Source organism: Poecilia reticulata, chromosome 22 (assembly GCF_904066995.2).
Source record: "Poecilia reticulata chromosome 22, P_reticulata-male-v2, whole genome shotgun sequence".
In the NCBI taxonomy this organism is placed as follows: domain Eukaryota; kingdom Metazoa; phylum Chordata; class Actinopteri; order Cyprinodontiformes; family Poeciliidae; genus Poecilia; species Poecilia reticulata.
In genome coordinates, this window is record NC_088851.1 from 22,225,646 (window position 1) to 22,250,589 (window position 24,944).

Consider the following 24,944-nt stretch of genomic DNA (forward strand, 5'->3'; position numbering starts at 1 on the left):
GATGCATTTGCGGTTGCCAGGTAGGCTGTTGTAGCCAGGGCTGTATCTGGGCCACTGGTGGCCATTTAGGATGTCGATCACCGACATCCAACGCTGCCGGTGTTCCGCAGGTTGCCATCGGTGCTGTGGGGTTGCAGCACGGATGGGATTGCGGCTCCGGTTTCCACGGACCACGTCAGCATACGAATCAGGACCCCATCGTGGTCCATGTTCCATGGAATCCCTCCGTGGAACAACGGTAAGTTGGTGGTCTGAGGGCGCGTGGGTCCGCGATCTACGCAGAACCTGCATCCACCCTGGGCCCTCGATCTTCTACATAATAAAGAGGCGTCTTTATGCTTTCGGGCGGAAAAACGAAAGTAAAATTAACTAAGGAACTGATCACTAACTAAAAAATAAAAACCTCTGCGTCCGTGTTTGGACAGAAAAACTAAACTTTAAAACGATCACTTCCGTGACACTAAAAGACAGAAAGCCTATAATCAAGTTCTAGTATACTCAGTCTTCGTTTTACATTCATTCTATTTTAATTCAGTTTGTTCGTGCTTACCGATGTTTTCTGGCCAGACGTCTGGCACCGTTTCCCCTGGTCAGTTCGTCGATGTCTGGTTTTAGTTCTTGTGCTGTGGCAATCCGCAAAACGGCGTGTAGGTTTTTGTCAGAGAGATCTGTGCTTGGTCTTGTTTAAATTCATTATTGAAAACATCTGTTCGCACAGATAGGTGCTTCCAATCAAAACACGAGCTGCATGGAGTCGGAGCTGTGGCATCAAATCAGGGGCAGTAGACGGTAAAAGTCCTCAATTGAAACATCACGGAACTTCGCTCTCAGGCCACTGTCGCTTTGAAGCTCAATTAACTCCATCTGAAGGCAGTGGGGGTCACTGCAGATATCGGCGGTGAAAGGATTGACAAAGATGTCAAAACCAGAGTACTGCGATTTAAAGTCAGAAAAGGGCTGATCAAACTCGTCTATTTACTGAGTTAGTTTGGTAGTTAACCGAACACATGACAAAGCACCGGGAGCTACATGTGGCCCTCGGGCCTTGAGTTTGACACATGTGGGTTAGAGGAAGTCAATACATTTTATAGACAATGTATCGGTATTTCTTAGTTTTCTTATTGTTCGTGGTGTGGGTTGTCCTAAGAATTTATTTTACTATATTCAGTTTCAAATGCAATATGTGTTTTGACATTGTTTTTTATGCTAAAATCTTTCAGAGAAAATTTATGCAGCAACCCAAACAGCAAGAACCAGAAGATGATGAGCTGGAGTTGGAGCAACTAAAATTATTTTTTAAGTTGATCAGTTTTGTTTACATTTTTGTTTGAATTTGTAAAATTTCTATTGTATTAGTTTTTCTGTTTCTATTAAAGAAAAGAGTTTTGCATTTGTTAATGGATTAATTTTACATTTTTGTAACATGATAAAACAAGATAACCTCTCTAGTGTTAAATGTAGTTTTGTGTGAAGTTTAGTTAAAGTTTGAGGGAAGAACTAAGTACAATATTAACAGACTAAAGTTTGGGTTGGGTGGAAGCAGATATACGTGGATTAGTCGGTTATCAAGCACCATGAAAACATCCATCAATTTCTACTTCCTGTGATGTCACTTCTGGCTATTCACAAAATCACCTGTTGGGGTGCTAAAGTTACATTTGCAACAACACTAACGGCACAATGTATACATATAATTTAGAGTAGTAATAATTACGTTTGAGATAAGTTATAATAATGAATATGTGTACCGTCAAATGACAGAGGCAGTGACATCATTTGAGATATATTGAGAGTAACTGACTTGTCAAAATTTAAAATGTCATAAATTATTGTTTTTAATAGTAAATTCAGATATGTTAATTAACATTACAAATAGTCAAAATTTAGTTTTGTCCACAATATGCATTTTTAGGTAATTCGAAAGTAATTATGGACAGTGAGATTAAACAAATTGATGTTAAAATGTCTTGCTAAACAACATTATATTCTGCAGGCAATTGTTTGGGTAGCTCAGTAGCAGCACCGAGAGTCTTACGTGTAATTCTTAATTTAGATATCTAAAAATGCAATAAGTAGTTCTAGGTATGTTTCAGTTATTTTCAATACAAATTTAGTTTTGAATAGTCAAAATGCATTTTTATATATCCAGAATGTAGTTACAGACAGTTAGACAAAACCAAATATATGTTATAAAACGGCCTTGCATAGTTGTCTATGTATTCATTCTCCAAGTACATCTCGCTGTAGCAAACAAAGTGCGGACACGGACCACTCTCAGTCTAAGACGTTATTTGGAAATGGAACCATGGCACTCCGGAACTGAAGGGGGCGCTAACCAGAGTAAAATACTTAAATTAATATTGGTTTACTTATGAGAATACTTACACTTGTGGAAGTACTTGCAAGTAAAGCAACTAACTGTAACTTTGGTATCAAATAAATAGAATAATGAATTATTCCTTGTTTCTTTTCAGAAAATGTAGTTAACTCACATTAAGATAAGAGTAATAAATTTTGGTTATATTATAAATGAATGCTAAATCAAATAAACTAAAAAGGTTATAAAAGTGATTTTGACATTGAACTGGAAATGTTGCAAAATGTGGAACTAAAGATCACTAATGATGTGTTGGAGGTAGATGGTAGGTGAAAGGATGAGGGAAAAGAGGAACCAACAGGAGAGCACAAAGGACCAACGGCTTATTTTGTAACAAATTGAACAACTTAAACTTTCCAAAGAAAAGGTTGGGTAGGCAACAGACGAAGGACTTGAGCAACCCTGGGTCATTAGAACAGACATCAGGACATAATGTCTCCAAAAAAGGGAAATTGAAAAGTGGTTAAATGAAAAATAGATTAATGAAAAATTGGCAAATGGATAAAGGGATAAATTAAAAATGGGTAAAGAAAAAAGGGAAAAATTAAAATTGGACAAATGAAAATGAGAACATAAAAATGGGTAAATTAATTTGGTAATAAATAAATGTATAAATGGAAATAAAAATGACAATTACTTATTTAACTTTTTTTTTTATTTATTTCACCCATTTTGGTTGAAATGGCTCTCCGTAGGGTAGAAGCTGCAATATTTTAAATGATAAACTGAAAACTGAGCTGTTTATCAGATGTACATATTTCCTCAACTTCATTTGAATTCTTTTGTGCCTTTCATTAAAATAGGTAGCTACAAAAGATAAGTAAAACTAGAAAATCATAGCATCCAAAATACAACTTAAATTCCCTGGGAAAAGTACCAATAAAAAAACACAGAGAGAAATGTCAGGCTCATAAAGCGGAAAACGATCTCATGAGCTTGATTTATTTAATTATCCTTTCTTCACAAAAAAGAAAACAAGTCCCTGACCTTTGTGAAATAAAAAAGAAATCCAGTTTTTGCTTGTGTAAAACCTTCAAAGCAGCTTCTGCTTCCTGAAATCCTCTGCTGATATTTTGATTTATTGATGATTTGCTATGGAAACATTCCTCTGCAGACATGCTTATCTGATCTTCAGATGGTCCATTTGTCACAGTCTTTGGATGAATATTTAGGTCTGCCTCCTCAGAGAGTAAGAGTTCAGTGCTGGGGGATTAAATATATATTTTGTGACAGACGTGTTTATGGGTTGTAGCAGTGCTGGTTATTCAGATAGCAGAAGATATTTTCATCTTAACCTGCAGTGTTTCCTCATGTTTTGACTTTTTTTTTTTTTACAGATAAAGTTCTGTGTTGGTTCAGTATGTGTGCAAAAAGTCAGAATTTCGAGACTGAGAACAGATAAAAATCAAATTGTTTTTATTTATTTTACTTTTAAAACCCACAAATGAAACATCCAACATAATATACATCAAAATAAGCAAATAAACAGCAATCAGCAGATATTTTTCCAAAGGAAAAAACAAGCCAAATATAAAGAAACAAAATTTTTACAGCACACTGAATGCATCCAAACAGCTGGATGTGGGATACATTTAACTGAAATGAACAATGCCTTTATTATTCTCCAACAATAAAACTGTGTAAAAAGTGATTTCCATAATAAAAAAAAAACATGGTTTCCACCACATTTTAAAGTAAAACTCCAATTATCCAACATTAAAGTACTTTAAGAGGCTGTTTTTCTCAGTTAAACAGTTTGTAAAAGATGACATCACAAATCCCAGAATTACTCACCTTTGTTTGTCGCTCTCATTTTAGGTAATTTTAGGTGTTTTCAGGCACCAGTTCAGAACTTTAAAGGGGACCTATTATGCAAAATTCACATTTTCTCTTTGATTTGGATCTCAACTTCTTAAAACAGTCCAAGTGCTTAAAAAAATATATAAATAAATAAACAAAAAAACATCCAGCTGTGTCTGGAAAATTAGCCATTTCAAAAACATCCAAATTTTTAAGTCACAAAGGGTGCTGCACCGTTACCTAGCAACCCCAGCAGTTTCGCTCATCACCTAGTAACCAGCGCCAGCTTCAGCACTTTCTGATCAACTGGTTTTACTGCTGCATGCACTGTACAATGGCTGCTGAAAAAACATTTTTTTGTTGTTGACTTACCATCATGTAACCACTTTCTGGCTTCTTGCTGGTTGTGCGGGAGGCTCTACTAACGCTTTTCAAAGAGGTATGGTTGTATAATTTGCAGCCATTTTCATATATGACTCCAAATGTTGAGCTTATTTGGAAGTGACAAGAGTACCTAAAACAGCTCAAAATAAGCAGAATTTACCAGACTAAAATCTCATTATCTAAGAGAGATTTTATGTAAAAAATGGCATGAGCATTTTTTGTGCAGCCCATAAAACTATCCTAATATGTTGAAGGAAGCATAATAGGTCACCTTTGAAGTTGCAGTTCAGTTTGGAAAGGGTTCACCAGCCGGCATAGACTGGTTCCGTGTCGCAGGGCAGGCCGTAGTACCGACCCTGAGGTCGCTCTTTGCGCAGTAGAGGAGCCCGGGCGACCGCCAGCTCTCTGTCAGAGTCCCGGCGTCGACGAAGAACCAACAAAATGATGAGAAGTAAGGCCACTGAAGAACAGAGACAGGAAGTCATCAAAGATTGCACTGATGTTTCAGCATGACTCTGATTATTCATTATGTTTTAACTTCAAACAGCTGACTGTGCCACATTTAGTCATAAGATCGAGTTACGTATGAAGATAAAACAAGAAAAGAAGAAATGTGTTCAGATATCACCACTTCTTCCTGAAAGAAGCAATGAGTTACAAAAAATCTGGTTCCACAAGAAAAAAACAAACCCAACATATACTAAAATAATTTAGAGACCTCTTAGATGTATTGAAATTTGGGCTGAGTGATATCACTTAAAAATAAGATTTCTGATTTTAATACATTTTTTCCTCTTTCTTTTCTAAAAATGATAGAAAATATTTTCAAAAAGTGGCTTTCACTTCAATCATTCCTTATGTGAATTATACGACCGTTTTAAGGAGAAGCTGAGAATTTTTACTTAATTATGAGAAAATAGTCATCGTTTTAACAGAATAAAGATGCAATTTTAATAAAGATGCAAAATTAATTAAAATATTTTTTATTAATTTTCCTAATTAAAAAATATTTTTTTAAATTTTAAAACTATTTTAAAATTAAAATAGTTGTTTTAATGAGAAAAAAGTTTGTATAATTAATTTTTATTATTCATGTTGAAGTTCTCATAAAATTACAACTTTATTCTTGTAATATATTACTACGAATTTATTCTTGTAATATTATAATTTTCTTATTGTATTTAAAAAATTGTAGCAGCTTGACCCTTAAACTTTATCATGGAGTTGATATGAATTCAAAGTTCAAATAGAAGCTGTAAAACACGACGGTAAAACAAGATGGCGGCCCTGGGCGCGCTCACATCACACCTTCCTGTGGAAAACCATGGGGTGCATTCTAAAAAAATAAATTAATTGACAGCAGCTTATTTTCTAACTTCTGTCATTTTGTTCAAACCAACTGCACTCACCGCCTCCTCCGATGACCAATAGAGCGATAGTAACCGGCGCCAGTTCACAGGTGTCCCCTGCTTTCCTGAAGAACGTCTCCATGCAGTAACCCGGAGCCGTGCTGCCTTTGGGGCAGAAAGCATCGCTCGGACACTGAATGGGGTTCACGTCGGGGCTCTGAAAGAAAACCGCTCCGTCATATAACGAAGGTATTCTGCTGCGCTCCAGTTGCCTGGGAAGTGGGAACTCGGAACTGCGTTTTGACGAGCTTGCTGTTGTAACCCAGTGTGACTAGTTCTTCTTCTGTACAATAGTGCAACAACAAAGGAAATAGGCGCCCCCTTGAGGTGATACCTATTCATCTCTAGGAACCAAACAGCATAATGACTGTTACACCAGGATATCAGAAGACGTATTAGCACTTATAATAACAGACAGACTGTATTAGCCTACCAGACATTAGCGTCGTCTCTCCCTTCCCGCCTCTTTTAACAGAACATCCGGTTACATTTTCAAAATAAGAGTATAAATCACACTGTTCTAATAAAAATCAGTAGTGATTTTTCAAAGTTGTTTTTAAGTAGGGAGGGCTAAATGCTGATAGCCTTTTGGTTAATGAAATAATGTGAAACTGACATAAGAAATAAAAAAATTAATAAAGACATTAAAAAGAACAATTAAAAAGTAATATAAACTGGCCTTGAGACAAAGAAATTGTATTTAAGTTCTTGTTTTCTTGTTCATCTTTTTAAAGCAGTCACCCCAGAGGATTTCTGTAAGTTCCTGAAAGAGTTCTGCTGCTGGGAGTAGCCAGTGTTTCTTCTTTAGAAACGCCAACTTTTAATCGTTAGAGAACCCCTTTTCTAAAAAGTTGGAATTTCAACATGGCGACGCCCATAAATATTGTTAGCAATCGCTCTTACGAACAATTTTAAGCTTTACTTTTCATAAACAAACACAATTTTTCTTTTCAGTTTAGTTGCAAGCGCTATATTTAGAATTGATTTTTAGACTGACTTTTTTAAATGTAATTTGTAAGATAAACATGTTTTACTCTTGATGTGAGAAGCAGCAATATTGAAGCACATGTCTTCCCAGTGGGAAATATGACTTTTGAGGGCATTCTAATTTACTTTTCCAACTGGGAAGTCCGAATTTTCTAAATCCGAGTACAACTGGACGCGGCATTTCTTCCAGTTCCACCATTGTTTGTTCTGAGAGTGTGTGGCGCTCACAGGGCAGTAGTGGTTCTCGGGGCAGAGGTCACAGCTCTCCTGACCCCAGAGGATCTGGTAGAAGCCGCTGCTGCAGATTTGACACATCGTCTGATGGGGAGCCTTGTGCATGCCTGTTGAAACCAAACTGGATTCACAACAATTCCTCTGCTTTTTTGTTGGATTTTTTAAAAACAAACTGCAGGAAAATGCTAATGTGAACCTGGTCGGCAGGGGGTGCAGTCTTTAGCGGCGGTCTGCAGAGCTTCTGTTCCTCCGGGACACATCGGGCATTGGGTGCAACCAGACGAACTGCCAACAGAAGGTAAGATCCTTAAGGTTGTTTAAAAAAAAACCCGAATGGATTTCAAGGCTGCAATAAGTAAGACCGAAGATGGGTCTCCACTGCAAAATAAAAAAGTGTTTTTGGTCCAGTTTATATCTTAGTACACTTGAAATCATTCAGAACTAAGTACCTTTCAGCAAGATATAGGAGCTTGTTTTAAGTTAATTATTCCTTATTATTGATTTTAAAAAAAGATTATCAGATTATTTAATTCAAAACAACATTTCCAAACATTATAAGTGAAATAATCTGCAAGTGGAACTAATGGTTTTTTAAATCAATATTAAGGAATTACTGATTTAAAACAACCTCTTATATCTTGCTGAAAAGTTACTTGACGGGCTGGGGTTGCTAGGTAACAGGGCTGGGTGCAAGTACGGTTGCTAGGTAATGTCGCAGTGCCTGTCAAATGAAACTAAACAATTCGGGTTGTTTTGAAATGGTTCATTTTCTAGACACCAAAAATGTTAATTTAGTGACAAAAAACAGCTGGGTGTTTTTTTAAGTGCTTGGAATGTTTTTAGAAGCAGTAGAAACTCAAATGGAAGAATAAATGCACACAAAATGTGAGTTATGCATAGTAGGTCCCCTTTAAAGATGCATTTGTTTCCAACAAATGGAATCGTGACCAGGTCTTTGTTCGGTTTCTGGAGAAAAAAAAAAAATCTGATAATTTTTGCTAAATCTGAGAAATATTTGAAGAGATCAAAGTGTAAAGCTAATTAGAAAAGAAAGTGGGTCATGCTGTGAGTGGAAATAACTCTGAGGAAGAAAAGTTTTTCTTCCTTCTAAAGAAAGATTAACAAAGGTAAAAACCAACGCAAGTGTCAAATTTCTCCTGACTTTAAAGCTGTTTTGATCGATGAAGTGATAATCCATGTGCAGAAGCCTAGCAGAACCTAGTTATAATAATCCAGTCTGGTTTGCTTGATCGTGTTTTATTTAGGAACTGAAAGCACCACTGTGCATAAATAAACAAAACGGCACAGAGCAAATAAAACACAAAGAGTTCCTCGAGAATGCTTTGGGAAGCTGAAAGAAAGTTATCTGCAGAATCTCAGACAGGAAGCGTCTTTCAGAGTCACCGAGAAGAGATAATACACGGCGCTTTGATTTTTATGCAGTGAATACTCAGAGCCCCAGCTGTTCAGTCTGTGTGTGTGTGTGTGTGTGTGTGTGTGTGTGTGTGTGTGTGTGTGTGTGTGTGTGTGTGTGTGTGTGTGGTGGCAAACAGCCATGGGATGGAGGCATGTGATGTTCAATTTAAAGGTTAGATAACTGATTATTTTTTTCCCCTTTTTGCACAAAAACAGACAAACATTTGACCATTTTGGGTTCTGGTTACGGAACACAACAAACAAAACTATAAAATAAGAACAAGTTACTTGCAAAAGCTTCCCTGGGGACATGGTGTGCAGGAAGTAGAGCCGAGCTTTGATGCAAACAAACCTGAAAGCAGAAGGTGGAAAATAACGTGCGTGAGTCACGGTTTCTACCTAATTTTAGATTGCAGTATTGTAAACATGTCCTCCACATATTTGAACTGCACTTCGACGTGAATCTGTGTGTTTTTCACTTCTTCATATTGATTTTCTGTCACTGATTAACAACACAGGAATGACTTTTAGATGAAAAAGTTAAACATACCTGGGGAACAGCTTGTGCAGGTTTCTGCAGCTGTGTCGTTGTTGAAGGATCCAGCAGGGCATGGGTGGCACAAGGGGCTCCCAGTGAAACTGGAAGGAAGGAGAAAATCAAGCTAACAGATAAAAAAATAAAGCCTTAGGGGTTAGCTTTAGAGATGTGAGGTTTTACTTTGAGTAGGAGCCCCGACTGCAAGCCAGACACTCCTGCTGTCCTGCCAGTGGCTGATAGAAACCTGTCTTGCATGGAAGACAGGCTCCAGGAAATAAACAGAGCCCAAGATCAGGGCAGCATGTACACAGCAGCGTGTCTGAGGAGGCAAAGAAAAAAAATCTTCAATTCATTTAGGGAGAAACCTATGACAGCGTAACAGGGCCATTGAAGATAGGAAGAGAAGAGGAGTAAATTTTATGCCAAAAGATTTCTGAGTTTGAAAAGTTAAAATTTGCTAGAAAAACGAAAATTTTGAGATTAATCTCAGAAATTTTCCAGACAAATACTTGGACATTTTTCGGTTTCAAAAGTTGAAACTTTGCAAGAAACAACTTTGTTCAAAAGTCAAAATTTGAAAATTCTGAGATTTTCTAGAAAATTTGTTGGAAATTTGAAAAAAAAAAAATTCTAGAATATTTTTGAAATTGTAGAAAATTTCTAAGATTAATCTAAAAATTTCCGAGTCTTTTTCTGGAAAATATTTTAGATGAATCTCACATTAATATTTTTGTTTTTCTTTTCTAATTCAGAAATGTTCATGTGTTTTTCTAGGAAATTCCTGTGATTTTTTGGCAGGAATTTGCTACGTCTTTTTTTTTTATGCATAAAATGGCCGTCATAGAGAACTGAGACGGCAAACATGTTACAAATGTAGAAGGTGGAGGTGGACGATTTGGATTCAGAATTTTAGCGTGATATTTTGTGATATTATTGTGACAATAACAAGGGTTATGATAAGAAAAAAATATTTTCTACATTTTTGTACTTTCATTTGGGCTCCAGCTCCTCCTAAAATTTCCCTAAGCGCTTAAGAAAACCACTGCTTTTGAGTAATAAGTTGATGTTTTTTTATGTCTGGAAAATGAGTCGTTTCAAAAACCTCCAGATTTTTAAGTCATAATCCGTGAGTGCTTAACCGTTACTTAGCAACGGTTACTTAGCCGTTGCTAAGTAACGGCTAAGTACTTAGCCGTTGCTAAGTAACGGCTGCCCAGAGCAGTTACCTAGCAACCCAAGTGGAGCTCTGTTTTGTTTGGTCAGCTGGTTTCATTGCTGAATGTGCTTCACAACAACTGTTGGAAAGAACGAGTGTTTTGTTGTTGACTTACTATTCAGAAAAAATTTTTTGTAAAATGTTCAGAGACAGTTGTGTATCCGTTTGTTGCCGTTTTCAGTGTAAACGTTGAGCTTGGGGTGTGCCCAGCAACAGCTTATTTGGATTTAAAGTGACAAGACGCCCTTAAATTGCTCAAAATAGAAAGAACTGAGCAGACTAAAATCTGATTATCAAAGACTGATTCTGGTGTAAAAAGTGTAATGAACATGTTTTGTTTCGCCCATAGACCTATCCTAACCCAGTGGTTCCCAAACTTTTTCTCCTGCCCCCCCAGTGGTTTCCAAACTATTTCTGCCCCCCCTTACAAATAGCTGTCTGGTTGAACGATGTGTGTGAGCGAAGGGGGGGAGGTGGATTCTTAGAGACTCCCTGTTCTACTCAGCCCCGGCTCCAGGCGAACAAGGGGGCGGAGGGGGCAAAATGAATCGTAGTTGAACAAAGACAACAACACCAGTACCCTACAAGCTACTTGTTATCAATACAGCACCTTAAACTTGTTATTAGCTAGCTAGTCATCTTTTAGCTAGCTTTACCTGCATTCCACAGCTTTACTCAACAGTCTATTAGTTTGGGGGGAAAACTGTGCAAAGTTCTTTGCGTTTTGCTGGTTTGCTGCCATGACTTTAACACACCTGCGTAGCTCCGCACAGCAGCAGCAGGTCTCCTTCACTGCTGCACAGGTGTAAACCCAGCGCTAGCGTCGTAGCGCTCATGTTGCGTTTAAAGGCGGCTCGGAAAAACAGATTACGACATGTTAACAACGGATTAAAACAGTTTTAACTGCTGATAAAAGTGACAGAGGACACATATATGGGAAGTGCGGAAGTTTCTAATGTATCAAATTGACAGAGGAATAACAGAGTGGCCATTCTAAGGTAAAAACCCAGCACATACAATGTTCATGTTTTTTTGTTTGTTTTTTTCATCCAGACGGCTTCCCGTCCCCCCTGCAATGGCACGGCGCCCCACAGTTTGGGGCCCTCTGTCCTAACCTGTTCAGGGAAGCCTTTTAGGTAATCTTTAACATAAATAACAGAAATTTATCATGAAAACAATAAGAAATGTGTCATGATAAATGTTAAACGATATAATAAATGCCCACTTTTAGTAGAAGGTCTGGAAAAAGCAGACGGCTGATGTAAATTCAGAACCACTGACTCACTGTTGTCGTACTGTGACCCCGGCGCACAGGCCTCACAAGAAGAAGCGTTGAAACTGAAGCAGCCTGGGGTGGTGCTGCTGAAAATCACGGGTGTTGGAGTCACAACGGTAGCATTCTGCAGCGCGGTGGTGTTCATCACAGCAGGGGCGAGCGTGGTTTGGCTCTGCACCAAGCCTGAGGGAGAAGAACCCGGTCATCCATCCGCAAACAGCTGTCTGACAAGACCAGGACATGAATACCCAACCTATAAAAACCACATAATGATGTGGACCGGACTGCATCATTCAAAACTGGATGCTAAACCTGATCTTCAATAAACGACCAAAAATCTGCTCAGTTAAACTTAGTTTTCAATATGTTATCGCTAATATTTCTATAAACTTTTTGTTGTTGCTGTACTTGATGTTGCAGTCAGACAACATTTACACTGTTGTTGTTTATTGTTGAGGTTTACCTGGTTTAGTTAGGCATAGCGCCACAGGATATGATGCTTCACTTGCCTTGTCATTTGCTGTTCTAAGATTATAAACTACTTTCTGGTGAGCTAAATATTTAGCTTTAAACTAAATATGTAGCTAGCTAAACACATATTTAGCTTCAAAACCTTGCTATCTATATATTTAATTTGAAATTAAATATCGAGCTTGCATACTAAATATTTGTTTAGTTTAAAATTTTAACTGACTAAATATTTAAGTTGAAAATAAATATTTTGCTTGCTAAATAAACGGTTTGGATTGCAGCTCCTTATTTAGTTTGCTGACTAAATATTTATTCGTAAATACATTTTTAGTTTGAAGCTAACTATTTAGTTTACCAACTAACTATTTAGCTTGCTAATACACATTTAGCTTCAAAGTAAATATATAGCTAGCTATTTAATTATCTTTGTCTTAAGCTAAAAAATTAGCTTGCTAATGGCATATTTATTTTAAGCTAAACTTATAGCTTGCTAACTAACAAACTAGCAAACTGTTGCTAACTGACCTTTATAAAAAAATATAAAGTATAACTGAAAAATAAATCACCATTTCTTTGGCTCTTATGACAGGCTAAATAAAAATATTGCTGTTTATTTTTTACTGTATATTCTTTTTTACAAACAGTACAACCATAGTGGAGCATCTTCAGACCAAAACCATGAAAATCCAGACTATAAAAAATAATCACAAACCAGACTTTCTTTACTCATCATAGCTTAGTGAGTTAGTTTTTCTTTTTTCATTTTTGTTCCTCATCTCATGTCCCCCGTTTAGAGTTCAGGCGCCCCCAGGAGGTCCACGCCCCACACTTTGAAAATGCCCTGACTTAGACTAAATACGACTCCAGCTCCGTGATAAATGGCCAGGTCTAACTTTTCCACCCGGATAAATGTTTGTGGTGAATAACTTCCGTATGAAATCCGTCCTGCGTGCTAAAGTGGAGGCAGCAGGTAGAAACGCAAACAGAGCCCATATTGTGGCGCTAATCACAGAAGGCATGTGCTTAACTGCTTTCTTGAATAGGAGCCACCATCCTCACAAAATTCAATTATTCAGCAGTGTAGAGTCATGTGATGGTCAGAAATCTCCAAAAATATTAAAGCAATTGCAAAGACGACTAAAAGATGAGAGCGTTTAGGGATAAAGTTATTCTACTGTGAGCAAAACAAAAGAAAAGGCGCCAACTATGCAGTTAGATGTATAATCTTGTGATTAAACCCGAAAAAGAGTCAGATAAAATAGTTTTAAGCAAGTTATAAAAGGAATATCTGAAAAAAATATTCACAACAAAATCAGAGTTTTGTAGAATCTGGTTTAATTATTTAATCTCCGAATCTAAGAGTTTCATTATTTTTCTTTCAAAAATAATCCGCTACTTTTTTATTTTCTCCTGTTTTGGTGAAACTCACCGACGAAACAAGCAGCGGTGAGGGCAGACAGGAGCCGCAGACGGTCCATCCTCTTGCGGATCAGCCCGAACCTCCAGCCTGGGTCTGTCTGCAGCATCTCATCCCGCAGCGGCTCTGAAAACACCAGAACCTTATTCAGCCAAGAATCAGCTCTCTCATCGCTGTCATATGACAAAATGCGCGTCATGTGATTTTACTTTGGACGTTAAAACCGAGAGAAAATGGGCAGGAGCCGGAGCTGCTGCAGTTACGGGCAGCGGCCAGCAGGGGCGCCACTGCCCCAAAAAGACTCTCAGGAATTCTTCAGTTATTTACGTTTCATGTTTTTTATTCTTACGCTAAATAATACAGTTTAAATTAATTATTTACTGTATAATTTTATTTTTCATTTAGACCATCCATTTATTATATGACATATTTTTATTTGCATCAGTATTTGTTGTAAATAATCATGTATTTAGCTCCGACATCAACATCTTTAATGTTATATTATTTTCCACAACAATAATTTACTGTGTAATACTTGTCATTTACATAAATTATTTCCAATGTTATATATTTTATATGTGGATCAATAATTTTTCATCCAAGCCTGTTCAGATCAATTATTTGTTTGATTAAATATTTTTAATCAAACAAATCAGACATTCATGTTATATATTTTATGTTTATCTCATATTTTTGACATTTTTCTGTTTATTTTATGTTGTGCAAAACATTTTTTATTCATTTCAATCATTTATGATGTAGATTTTTTTATTTACATAAATCTTTTTATTCATCAAGTATTTACATATTTTTCATGAGATCAAGGTTTTATTATGTAACATACAGAATGAACCAAAGCAAATACATGGTATCCTAAAATGAACAATAAACATCAAAACAAACTTTAGTATTTATTTCATCATGTGACCCTGGCTCAGTTCCTTATTTCACAGTTCCTCATTCTCTGGAAGTGATTCATTTATTTTACTGTTATTCTTTCATGTTTTATTATTAATATTTGCTTGTTTTAACTGTCTGTTCTCTTGATTTGATCATTTAATTGATCGTATTTCAAGTAGTTTAACGTTTCTCTGTTTAAACTTTGACTGTATGGAAAGCCCTTATAGATAAAGCTTATTCTCTTTGTATGGCAACACATTTGTTAACATAATTCTGATCCGGTCTTCTAAGTTGGTGGGAAAACAGTGAGCAGTCAGGATGATCCTGGACTTTCTGAGTAACGTTAGTGGACGATGTGTTCTGGAAAATTCCCAAGTGAGTCAGAGGTTGAAGGTTCACTTCCTGTTTTCACCTTTTCTTGCTTCTTGAAGCTGTTGGAGGAACTGAAACAAAATATGCTCTTAAAACAAGAGTGGTGCAACAAATTGTGATTCTGTGAATAAACCTCAGGCACACTGGGACATTTTTAATGAGATTTAATGGATGGAAAATGAGTCAGAATGGTTTAAAATAACAATAAGGTGAAACACGAATCATATCGGGGAGTATCGTTCACATGTTTTTCTCCGAAGAGGTTGAATCACTTGGCGTCCTGCACGTAACGGGCTAAGCTCTGCTCCAGTTCCTCCCATGTTATCTCCTTTAACTCTTTCTGGAGGAAGGAAGGAGAGGAGAACAACTGATGTCGAAGCAGGAAGACTGATGGATCCCTGCAGGAAACTCACCTGATCAGACTCTCTCCTGACGAGCCTTTTGCTGGGTTTGAGCTGGCTCCGCTCAACTTCCTTCACTTTGTGGAACGCCTGTTTCTTATCCTCCAGCTTCTTCTTCAGAGCCACAATGGTCTCGTCCTCATTCACCACCTGCTTCAGGAGCTCCTGCTGGGCTCGCTGCTCCTCTTTCCTGCAAGGTGCCAAAAGAATCGCATTGCCCTTAAATGTATTGCATTTCACCTGAGGGACTACAGGTGAAAACTAGCCTTTATGGCTAACTTTGGCTTATAATACATTGTCAGTTTAGAAATTAACAGCAAAAGCCCCATAAGTGCAAATTGTAATCGGTCACATTTATGTTCTGATTCAGGCTGCAACTAACGATTACTTTAGTTGTTGATTAATCAACTTTTCTGACGATTAATTGATTAATTTGTTTGTTTGTTTTTTAAACAGTCACATTCTGTTGATTTTTATTTATATTCCTAATATTTTTTACATAATATTAGCAACAAATTAAAAGATGCAAATAAAAATGAATAAGAAAATAAATATTTTATTGCCTAACATGTAATTACATATGATTCCTTTGGTGAACAGTTGATTATTTGTAGCAAAAGAAGCATCTACAGTTAAAAATACTTCTCAAACTCAGACCTTTTTGCTTGACTTAACACCAGTACTGCATAGATCTGATCTGCTGGCTATTTTTGGATTAACCGATTAATAAATGGATAGCAAAAAATGCTTAATCTGAGACTTTTTAAACCTAACTTGAATTGGGTGCAACTAAAATTATACAAATTGAGGAGTTATGGGTAGAACATATTTACAGACAAGTAAAATTTTCCTCTTAAATTCAAAATGTATTCATATTTTGTACTGCTCTGTATATGTCTTTTTTTTATATAACGATTAGATAACGATTAATCAATTACTAAATAAATCGATAATGATTCCAATAGTCGATTAATCACGATTAATTTGATGAATCGTGTCAGCCAACCTGTCGGCTGCTTCCTTCATCAGCAGCTTCCTGTAGAGGTTGATGTTGTCTAGCGTCTCCAGGATCTGCTGCTTCTTCTTCTGCTTCTCCTCCAGGATGTTGCTGCGTCGCTCCTCCTCCTCTTTCTGCTGGTTCTGCCTCAGCAGCGCCAGCCTCTCCTTCAGCTCGGCCAGTGACATCTCACCCAGCAGCTCATAGCCTGCGGTCTGGCCCAGACAGACGGCTCAGAATTCCTGCAGGGATCCCTGACGCCGGCTGTGAAATCCACTTACCTCCGTCTCGTCGAACTTGTTCGATTTGACGATAGGCAGCGACTCAATGACGTGAATTTCGCGGACAATTTGAGACCTTTTTCTGAACTCCTCCTGTTTTTCCTGGAGGGCTTGGCGAAGCAGCTCCTGTTTTTCCTCTGATACTTCTTTCACTGTGAAATGTGCGTTAAGATCTCCATAATTAGAAACGAATCGTAAAATTGCTCTCTTTATGTCATCAAAGGACAAGGCCTACCGATTTTCTGCTTTGTTTTCTTGCTCCTTTCTTGAGCTACTTTTGAGTTAATCCTGCCCTCCATCACTTGTTGCACCAAGTCTTTTATTTTCTTTTCTTCCTTCACCCGCTTTTCTGCATATCTTTGCTTGAGGTGAGCAGTCTGGGGGGCAAGAAGATATTTTAAAACTTATTTTCAAAACCATCTGTGACAAAGAGTTATAAATAACTGATCGCCAGTGTGTCTTCATGCTTTAAAGTGCTGTGTAATCTTCTGTAAAAACTAGGGCTGAAACGATTAATCAGATCAACCGCGATTAATCGGTTATTGAAATAATCGCCAACTAATCTAATAATCGATTAATCATTAACTGAAGTACACGGTCTCAAAAATAAAGCAATATTCTGAAAGACACACAATCAGAGGAGTAATTAAGTCAAAACGGTACAAAATGCATATTGAATTTAAGATAAAAAATCTTTTGTCTTGACATACATCCTCCTCAGAACTCCTTAAGGGATGTAGTTTAACTTCACCTGGTCCAAATTCATTAGAGGAATTATATATGATTGTATTTTACAATAAAATATTAGTTTTTAATTTAAAAATGTATCTTTTAATGTGCTTCTAATATCGCATAAAAAAGGCTTAAGTAATTCAATGAAAAATCTGTCTATAGTGCCAATTTTCTATGTGATTAATTGATTAATCATCAAAATAATCGACAGAATATTCAATTACTAAAATAATCATTGGTTGCAGCCCTAGTAAAGACATTTTCTCAACTCCGTGAAGTGATAATTACGCACCTCTTCTTTCTTGCGCAGAGCAGCTTCATGTTTTTGCTCAGCAATCCGTTTGCGAATCAGAATTATCTCCTTTTCGATGATCTGAGTCTCCAGACGGCTCCGTTCTTCTGCCTGCCGCTTCTCCTGGCGCTCCCGCTCCTCCAGCTCCTTTAGCCGCTGCAGGAAAGGCGACGGGTCTACAGCTCCCTGGACCAGTTCATCTATTCTGTTAAAACAGTTGTTTCCTTCAAATCAGTTCAGCGAAGCAACATCGTTTATATCTGATTATGAAGAGGCAGGAAGGCTGATTAACCAAACCAAACCAGCTAAAACAAACAGCTACTGGGTAAAAAATTATTTAAAGTTAATTCACAAGTTGACTCATGCTCCATGTTTTGTTTTACGTTAGTTCTGCAACTAACGACTATTTTAATTATTGATTAATCTATTATTCTGACGACTAATTGATTAATCAGATTTTTTATACAATGAAATACATTAAAAGATGCAAATCAACAGTAATTTATTTCATTTTAAAATAACAAAATAAACATTTTATTATCTAAAATTGAAAAAAACACAACATTCCTTTAGTGAACACATTTGTAACCTCAAAACATCAACATGTGAAAAGATCTGTGCTTTCTGCTTCTGTACAGTGCAGGGCTGATTTTTTATTTTTGTTTTATTTTGATTAACTGATCAATAATTGTATAGGAAAAGATGCTTAATAAAAGACACTAATAGAGTTTGAACCAGGTGAAGCTAAAACTGCAACTTGAGGAGTTCAACTATTTACAAAGTTTTTCTTATATTGTAAATGCAAAATTTTTATATTTTTAAAGCTTTGAGTTGATTACTAATTTGAGAATGTTGTTCTTTCAGCAAATCTGTATCCAGTTAACAATTAATCGATTATTAAATTAGTTGACAATCATTTCAACAATTGATTAATCACGATTAATCGGATTAATCGTTTCAGCCATATTTTACTCTTCCCTCATGTGTTGTTTTATGAAGCTATAATCAACTTTACAGAGGCCCAAAATTTATTTATAACTAGAATTAGATATTTTCAGTTTTTCAGGTGAATTTCTCAGAACAAATTTGAAATTCATAAAACTACTTGTTCAACCTTCAAATCATTTTGTTTCAAAACATATTTTCTCACATTTGTGAACAAGTTGGAAATGCTTTTGTACATCATGCAACAGATTATGTGCAATTCCTACATTTTCAGTTGCTTATTGGTGAATATTTTACACAATGAAACAAGGTCTTACTTGTTCATTGACACAGATATTTGTTTTGAGAAATGAACTTAATGTTTTGCAAATGTCAAAAATGATTAGAGAGATGTGCGCAAAGCGACTGAGAAAAATTGTAATCCCAGTTAATTTAATCTATGTGTGTCATTAATGTATTTTTGGATGTTTTTCATTACTTGTGTAGCTCCTCCTTCACCAGACGGTCATGCAAAGCCTCTCTTCTCCAAATAGCTGCATTATTAAGCCTGACTGAGTGGCTCTCCACCTGGAATAATCAGATAAATATCCTTGTGGACGACTTACACACCGATCATGGAGTGCAGCAGGTGTAACAAGTGATTAGTACCATATTAGTGCGAGGAATTTCTACTGCATGAAAAGACTCAGACTTCATTTTGGAGTCGCCTTTTGCCTTAATCTCGGAAATCACACTCTGCAAAACAAAACAAAGCCGACATTAATTATTCTGTTCTCCACTAACGATGTACAATGTTATCGATTTTATCAATTAATCACATTTTGATGATTTAATTTGTGGAAAATCTAGGGGTTTTTTTTTCAAAGTTTTCATAGTTCAGAGTGATGTCAGCGCGCCTGGGGCAAGCATATTCTGGACTTTGAATATTAGGGCTACTTTTTCTTTTGATTACAAGAATAAAGTCATAATAAAGGAGAATGAAGTAGTAATTTTTTGAGAACTCCAACATAAAAAGTGAAAGATTAAAATGAGGAATGTTGAGTTTGAAATGATTGAGCAGGTCATGTCAGATCTTGATAATTCTATAAGCTTTTTCTCATAAAACTACTTTTTTCTCTTAATTTTAAGCCATTCTTTATCTGCTAATATTATGACTATCAAAAATTAAAAATTAATCTGGATAATACTCTGGTGTACAACTCAGAACGAGTTGTAACTAGTTTTTGAAAATATTTTATGTCATTAGTAATTTCTTTGTTCAGAAAAGAAAACAATATACATAAATAAATTAATTCATTCATTCATTAATTAATAAAAAATAAAGTAAAATAAGGGGACTGTACTTCCGTTTGTTCTGATTTCTCCGGATCCCAACATCTGTACTGGATCGCTTGCAGAAGTTTCTGAGGTTGGAAAGATGCAGATGTGGAAGTGAGAGCATGTTGGACTGTAAAATAATCTCTGCTGCAGATGTTTACTAGCTGCACTGTTTCTCTCTGGGTCGTGATGCTGCTACTCTGTGAAATGCATCTCAGACTAAATAAGCAATAATCATAACAAAATGTAAAAAAACAACAGCAAAAAAAACATTTCACTTTCATTGACATACTATCTACAATAATTTTGAAGAACTTAAATGAATGTGAGTTACAACAATATTTAATTTACATTTGGGATCAATAAAATACTTTTTAAATTTGAAGTTGTTTTGTCATCAGGTCTCAAAGTGACGTTGTACCTCAGCCTTTTTTTTGTTCTTCTCTTTACACTCCTGTATTTTCTGCAGTTCTATTGGACTTATGTAAGAACTTCTTGGTACCTACAGAAGCAAAGCAGAACTTTTAGTGTACCAGGAGATATTTGCCTAAAATGTGCAATAGTTTAAACATATACTCTCTAAATCAGGGGTGTCCAAACTTTTTTTCTCATGGACCAAAAGTGTCAAGTAAAAAGGGCTAAAAAAAATCTAAATATTTTCACCTATTCAACAATAAACTAATAATGTAATAAATGACATTGCTGAAAAGTTGTTGAATGTTGGTTTTTAAAAACACAAACATTATGATGGGCTTTAATGGGTTTGGCAACATTTTATAATGCTTTTACATTTAAAATGGGATGCATTGTTTATTTCACACGTTTATGTTTATTCTGCCTATTTCAACATTTAAGACATTTTTTTCCTATCTGGTATCAGAATGCAAACCATAGCAGTTAAACTGAGCTGCTGGAGGATATTTTTGAATATTGTTAGAATAAATGTGATCCTGACTGGTGTGAACTTGTCTGGCACAGGGCTCGGCTCCCTTTTGGGTGTGGTTGGCAGTTTATTTTTGGAGAAGATGAAATCCTGACAGTGGATGAGTTTAGCTGGAGCTCTTCTTTCTTTTTTTGAGAGCTGAATCATGAGATGATTGATCTTAGGGCGCCACCTGCAGGACACACAGACACATTGCTTTGACTTTGAAATAAATTGATCTAAATTCTCGTCAGTAAACTGTGGAAGAGAATTAGGGCCACCAAATAAAAATTTTTCTCAAACTTTTGATTTTTTTTTCTCGGAATACTGGCTTAAAAATCTGAATTCTAATTCTGTGTCATTTTCTATCAAAATCCAAAAAATATAAACATTCTAAAGTGTATGTCAATTACATTATTTTTGAACATTAAAATAATCCCTTAACTGTTTCCACCTTGTTCTAGGAATGCCTTTTCAAAATTTATTTGGTAGATTTTAATTTTAAGACTAGATTTTCCTGGTAGTATAGAAACATTTTAAGCAATTCTGATTTTGAGAAAAATGTAAAAATTCTGAGAAAAAAGTTTTAATTCCTAGAAAAAGTCAAAATTCTGAAAAAAAATCTACATTTTGAAAAAATTTCAGATTTCTGCAAAAAAGTCAGAATTTTTAAAACAATTCAAAATTCTGAGAAAAATTAAGAATTTTGAAAAAAAAAATCTAAATTTTGAAGAAAGTCAGAATTCTGAAACAAAGTCAAAATTTTGATAAATAGTCAAAATTCTGAGAAATTGGACTTTTCCGACCTTTTTTTCTGAGAAAACATAATTCTGAAAAAAGTCAGCATTCTGCGAAAAGGTCAGAATTTTGAGAAAAGGTCAAAATTCTGAGAAAAAATTTAAAGTTCTAAAAAAAGTCACAATTTTGAGGGAAAAAAATCTAAATTCTAAGGAACAAGTCAGATTTCTGACAAAAAAAAAACAGAATTCTGAGAAAAAAAAATCAATTCTGGGATTATAGTCAGAATTCTCAGTTTAAAGTCAGAATCTGCAGAATATTTTTGACCCTCATGCTCTTCCGTAGTTCTTAGTTTCTATTACCTGAGCAGAGGGGTAATCCAGTGCTTCTCCACAAATTCAGGCTCATAGATTGCGTTCCACTCTTCCTGTACCCATGTGGTGATGTTTGAGAAGAAAAAGTCTAGAAACTGAACAGACAGAGAGAAGCATAGCAGATCTACTGATCACTCAAATTTTTTTTTTCTGGCTCAGACACTTACGAAGTGCATCTTCAGGCGACCCAGAGATTTAACTATGGTGCTAAAATGTTCAAGTCCAAGTTGATCAAGACAAAACATGCAGAGGTAGCAGATAACTGAAAGCACATAACAAACATGTCAGAGGTCCTTTGATGATGATGATGATGATGATGATGATGATAATTATTATTATTGCAGTTGATGATACCAGTGACTCCCTCAGAAAATCAATATGGGGTGTCTAGAGCAGGCCTGCTCTGGACAATCAAGAATGATTCTTTTTTCAATTATTCTTGATTGAAAAAAGAATGACTACATATGGCCAGTGGGGTGGCCAACATTTTTGAAGTGGGGGCCTTGGCTCCCAGGTCCCCCATTAGGGTCACCACTGGATCATCACTGGTTTACTTACCGATGAACTGGTTGCGATCTCTTTTGCACAACCACTTTCTGTGCTGACCATAGAAAGTATTGACAACAATATCAAGCAGCTTTTCATACTCAACACATCCAGAAAAAACGTCCAGGATGAATTTCCTCTCCAGAGGATCAAAGCTCTGCAACAGATAACAGATGGAAAAAAAGAAGTTAATTTCCAACAAAAATTGCAGAGATTTTCTAGAAAAAACTTGGTAATTTCTGAGTTTGAAAAGTCAAAAATGTATATATATTTACATATATTAAAAAAAACCTCAGAAATTTTGACATTAAAATGAAATATTTTCTACAAAAAATCTGGACATTCCTGAGTGTCAAAAGTTGAACATTTTCGACTTTTGAGACTCAGAAAATTTCCAAAACTCAAAAAATTGTGCCTTTCAAACTCAAAAATATCCAAGATTTTTTTTGTCGAAAATTTCTGAGATTAATCTCAAAATTTCTGAGTTTTTTAAATGGAAATGTGCTACTCTTTTCTATCTTACAATGGCTCTAATACGCCGTCGTAGTAATAATCTCTAGCATTAGTGTGACTTTACATTTATGTACCACCTGTAAATCCGTGGAAACATTCTCTATGAACTCGTCCACACATCGGCAGCCAGTTGAAAACTTATCGAGCAACGTCCAGGCTACTTTCACTAGAGATCCGAACTCGGATGACAACATTTTTAAATCATCCGATAAGTCTGTTGCTGGTTGGTTCACCGGAAGATCGTCAACTTCTCTTCCAACTGCCTGTTTTTCAGTAGACATTGCTTCAAGAACAGCTTTTCGCCACCAAAAGAAAAATTCAAGGTTTGGATAGAAAGCGTCTCCAGCCGTTGCCTAGCAACTGACGTACACAGAGCTGCCTCTGAATATGGCTGAAACCCAGCAGAAACCCGCCGCCTCTGTCTGAAATGGCGAGGTGTATTTTTTATAGTAGGAATCTTTGTTTCAGTCTTTAAAAGTCACTCGCAGTTTTACAACAAGCTGATCATCGCGGCATCCTGATCCTTTGTTGGCCGCCATAACCGTTAGAACGACCTGACGTCAGTGCGAGCTGGGTGCTGCCTTTACGTGCTGTTGGAATTTCAAATTATATTCAAAAATGCTTTATGAATTGCAACACGGAAATTGCTTTTAACTAATTTTATCCGAGATTGTTCAAGGAGTTGTTGTATATGTTAGGGGCTGTGGACAGTTGGCTAGGATTTAAAACTTTTAATGTTAGTTTTTATAGCTCTTATAGTCTGTCCCCATCCTATTTATCTGATCTTTTAACTGTTCTTGTGCATTGAGGACATTAGGTCCTCAAATCAGGGCCTTTTGGAAGAGCCCAGGTCTAAATATAAGCATTGGGTCAAATGATCCTACTTTGTGGCAGCTCCTTGACTCTGAAATAAACTCCCGGCTGAAATAAGACTGACCTCTGACCTGGGCCTCTTCAAGTCAAGACTTCAGATATATATATGTTAAGCACAGGATTTAATACTTTGACATTTGTTGTTAGGTTTTTAACTTTATTTTCCTGTCTCTTATGTTTTATGCTTTATATATTTCATCTTATTTTAACCATTGTAAAGCACTTTGATTGACCTAGTGGTTATTGTAAATAAATAAATAAATAAATAAATTATTATTATTATTATTATTATTATTATTATTATTATTATTATAATAATAATAATAATAATAATAATAATAATAATAATATAGATATTAGGCACAGATTAAAAATACTAATACAATGTTCAATTAAGAACATTTACTGAATGTCTGATATATAAAATATGTGCAAACCCAATGTAAACTATCTATAGACAATTGGTTATAGAATTTTAAAACCTACTTAAAAACAAAACACAAAAAAGAAAGGATAAACATACATAGTTCCCACAAGTCTGAACCATAAGTGATCTGTACTGAACCGCCATCTTGGTAGGCAGACGCAGCATAGCATAGATGAACCATGGCTACAAGACTGACGAAAAGAAATAGATTAGATCTCACCAATGTGCAAGAGAAAGATATATCAACAAAATCACTGCTGTCAGGATCGACTTGTATGAGACAGAGAATGTAGCTTATTTATTGTTATCATAGCAACTCCAAAGCAACAGTCATGACAGTTAGTTACAGATACCAAGATGGCTGTCTGCTACAAAGTTTCCAGAAGTGTGACGTCACATGAGAACTATGAAAAGAGATGTATTTTAAAATAGAAAACTAACAAGCAAAATTGCTTAAAATTTGTCTACTTTGACACAAAGTAGTCAGATTCTATGACACTCCAGTTTTAGACCATCTTCTGAACCACTTATTGAGATGTAATAGAAACCAAATTAAACCAAATGAACTTTTAATCTGGTGTGTAAGACTTAGAAATTGTTGGTCATTCTATTATCAAAAAGCAGAGTTTGGTAGTAACTATTTACGTTTACTGAATTAGATTACATTTACTTGAATAACTTTTTGGAGGAAAAAATACTTTTAGGAGTATTTTTAGAACACTTTGCTTTTTCACTTGTGTCATTTTATTATGAAGTATTACTACTCTTAATTGAGTAAAATTTCTGGAT

General features: G+C 35.9%; 2 protein-coding genes and 1 long non-coding RNA gene across 4 annotated transcripts; 1 reads left to right on the top strand and 2 right to left on the bottom strand.

Annotated features, from left to right (window-relative positions):
* Window positions 1–3,776: 3,776 nt before the first annotated feature.
* Window positions 3,777–13,724, bottom strand: LOC103458922 (uncharacterized). The gene is made up of 9 exons (XM_008400057.3): window positions 13,538–13,724; window positions 11,647–11,820; window positions 9,326–9,464; window positions 9,158–9,246; window positions 8,896–8,959; window positions 7,388–7,476; window positions 7,186–7,298; window positions 5,971–6,127; window positions 3,777–5,021 (listed from the first exon to the last, which is right to left on the bottom strand). The coding sequence occupies exons 1-9, from the start codon at window positions 13,722–13,724 to the stop codon at window positions 4,864–4,866; spliced, it is 1,170 nt and encodes a 389-aa protein (XP_008398279.2). The 3' UTR covers window positions 3,777–4,863.
* On the top strand, window positions 7,400–14,444 carry LOC145549976 (uncharacterized). The gene is made up of 3 exons (XR_014085773.1): window positions 7,400–7,489; window positions 11,415–11,497; window positions 11,676–14,444. It is a non-coding gene; the product is annotated as an uncharacterized LOC145549976 (long non-coding RNA).
* cfap99 (cilia and flagella associated protein 99) lies at window positions 14,334–23,429 on the bottom strand. 2 transcript variants are annotated; one of them, XM_081603049.1, is made up of 15 exons: window positions 22,933–23,429; window positions 22,355–22,499; window positions 21,964–22,058; window positions 21,785–21,891; window positions 20,718–20,877; window positions 20,184–20,264; window positions 19,789–19,848; window positions 19,094–19,180; window positions 18,924–19,012; window positions 17,501–17,705; window positions 16,712–16,853; window positions 16,477–16,628; window positions 16,205–16,410; window positions 15,211–15,388; window positions 14,334–14,868 (listed from the first exon to the last, which is right to left on the bottom strand). In XM_081603049.1, the coding sequence occupies exons 1-15, from the start codon at window positions 23,134–23,136 to the stop codon at window positions 14,821–14,823; spliced, it is 1,959 nt and encodes a 652-aa protein (XP_081459175.1). In that variant the 5' UTR covers window positions 23,137–23,429; the 3' UTR covers window positions 14,334–14,820. The 2 variants fall into 2 exon arrangements, with proteins under 2 accessions (XP_081459175.1, XP_008398278.2); XM_008400056.3 differs by lacking the exon at window positions 14,334–14,868 and adding an exon at window positions 14,947–15,137.
* Window positions 23,430–24,944: the final 1,515 nt, after the last annotated feature.

Coding starts and splice junctions, on each gene's coding strand:
- LOC103458922 (XM_008400057.3), bottom strand. CDS start 13,724: ATGACGCGCATTTTGTCATATGACAGCGATGAGAGAGCTGATTCTTGG. Junction 8,960..9,157: donor CTGCACAAGCTGTTCCCCAG/GTATGTTTAACT, acceptor TTCTGCTTTCAG/GTTTGTTTGCATCAAAGCTC. Junction 6,128..7,185: donor CCGAGAACCACTACTGCCCT/GTGAGCGCCACA, acceptor GTTTTCTTTCAG/AGCCCCGACGTGAACCCCAT.
- cfap99 (XM_008400056.3), bottom strand. CDS start 23,136: ATGTCTACTGAAAAACAGGCAGTTGGAAGAGAAGTTGACGATCTTCCG. Junction 19,849..20,183: donor AGAACAAAAAAAAGGCTGAG/GTACAACGTCAC, acceptor TTCCAACCTCAG/AAACTTCTGCAAGCGATCCA. Junction 19,013..19,093: donor AAATTCCTCGCACTAATATG/GTACTAATCACT, acceptor TGATTATTCCAG/GTGGAGAGCCACTCAGTCAG.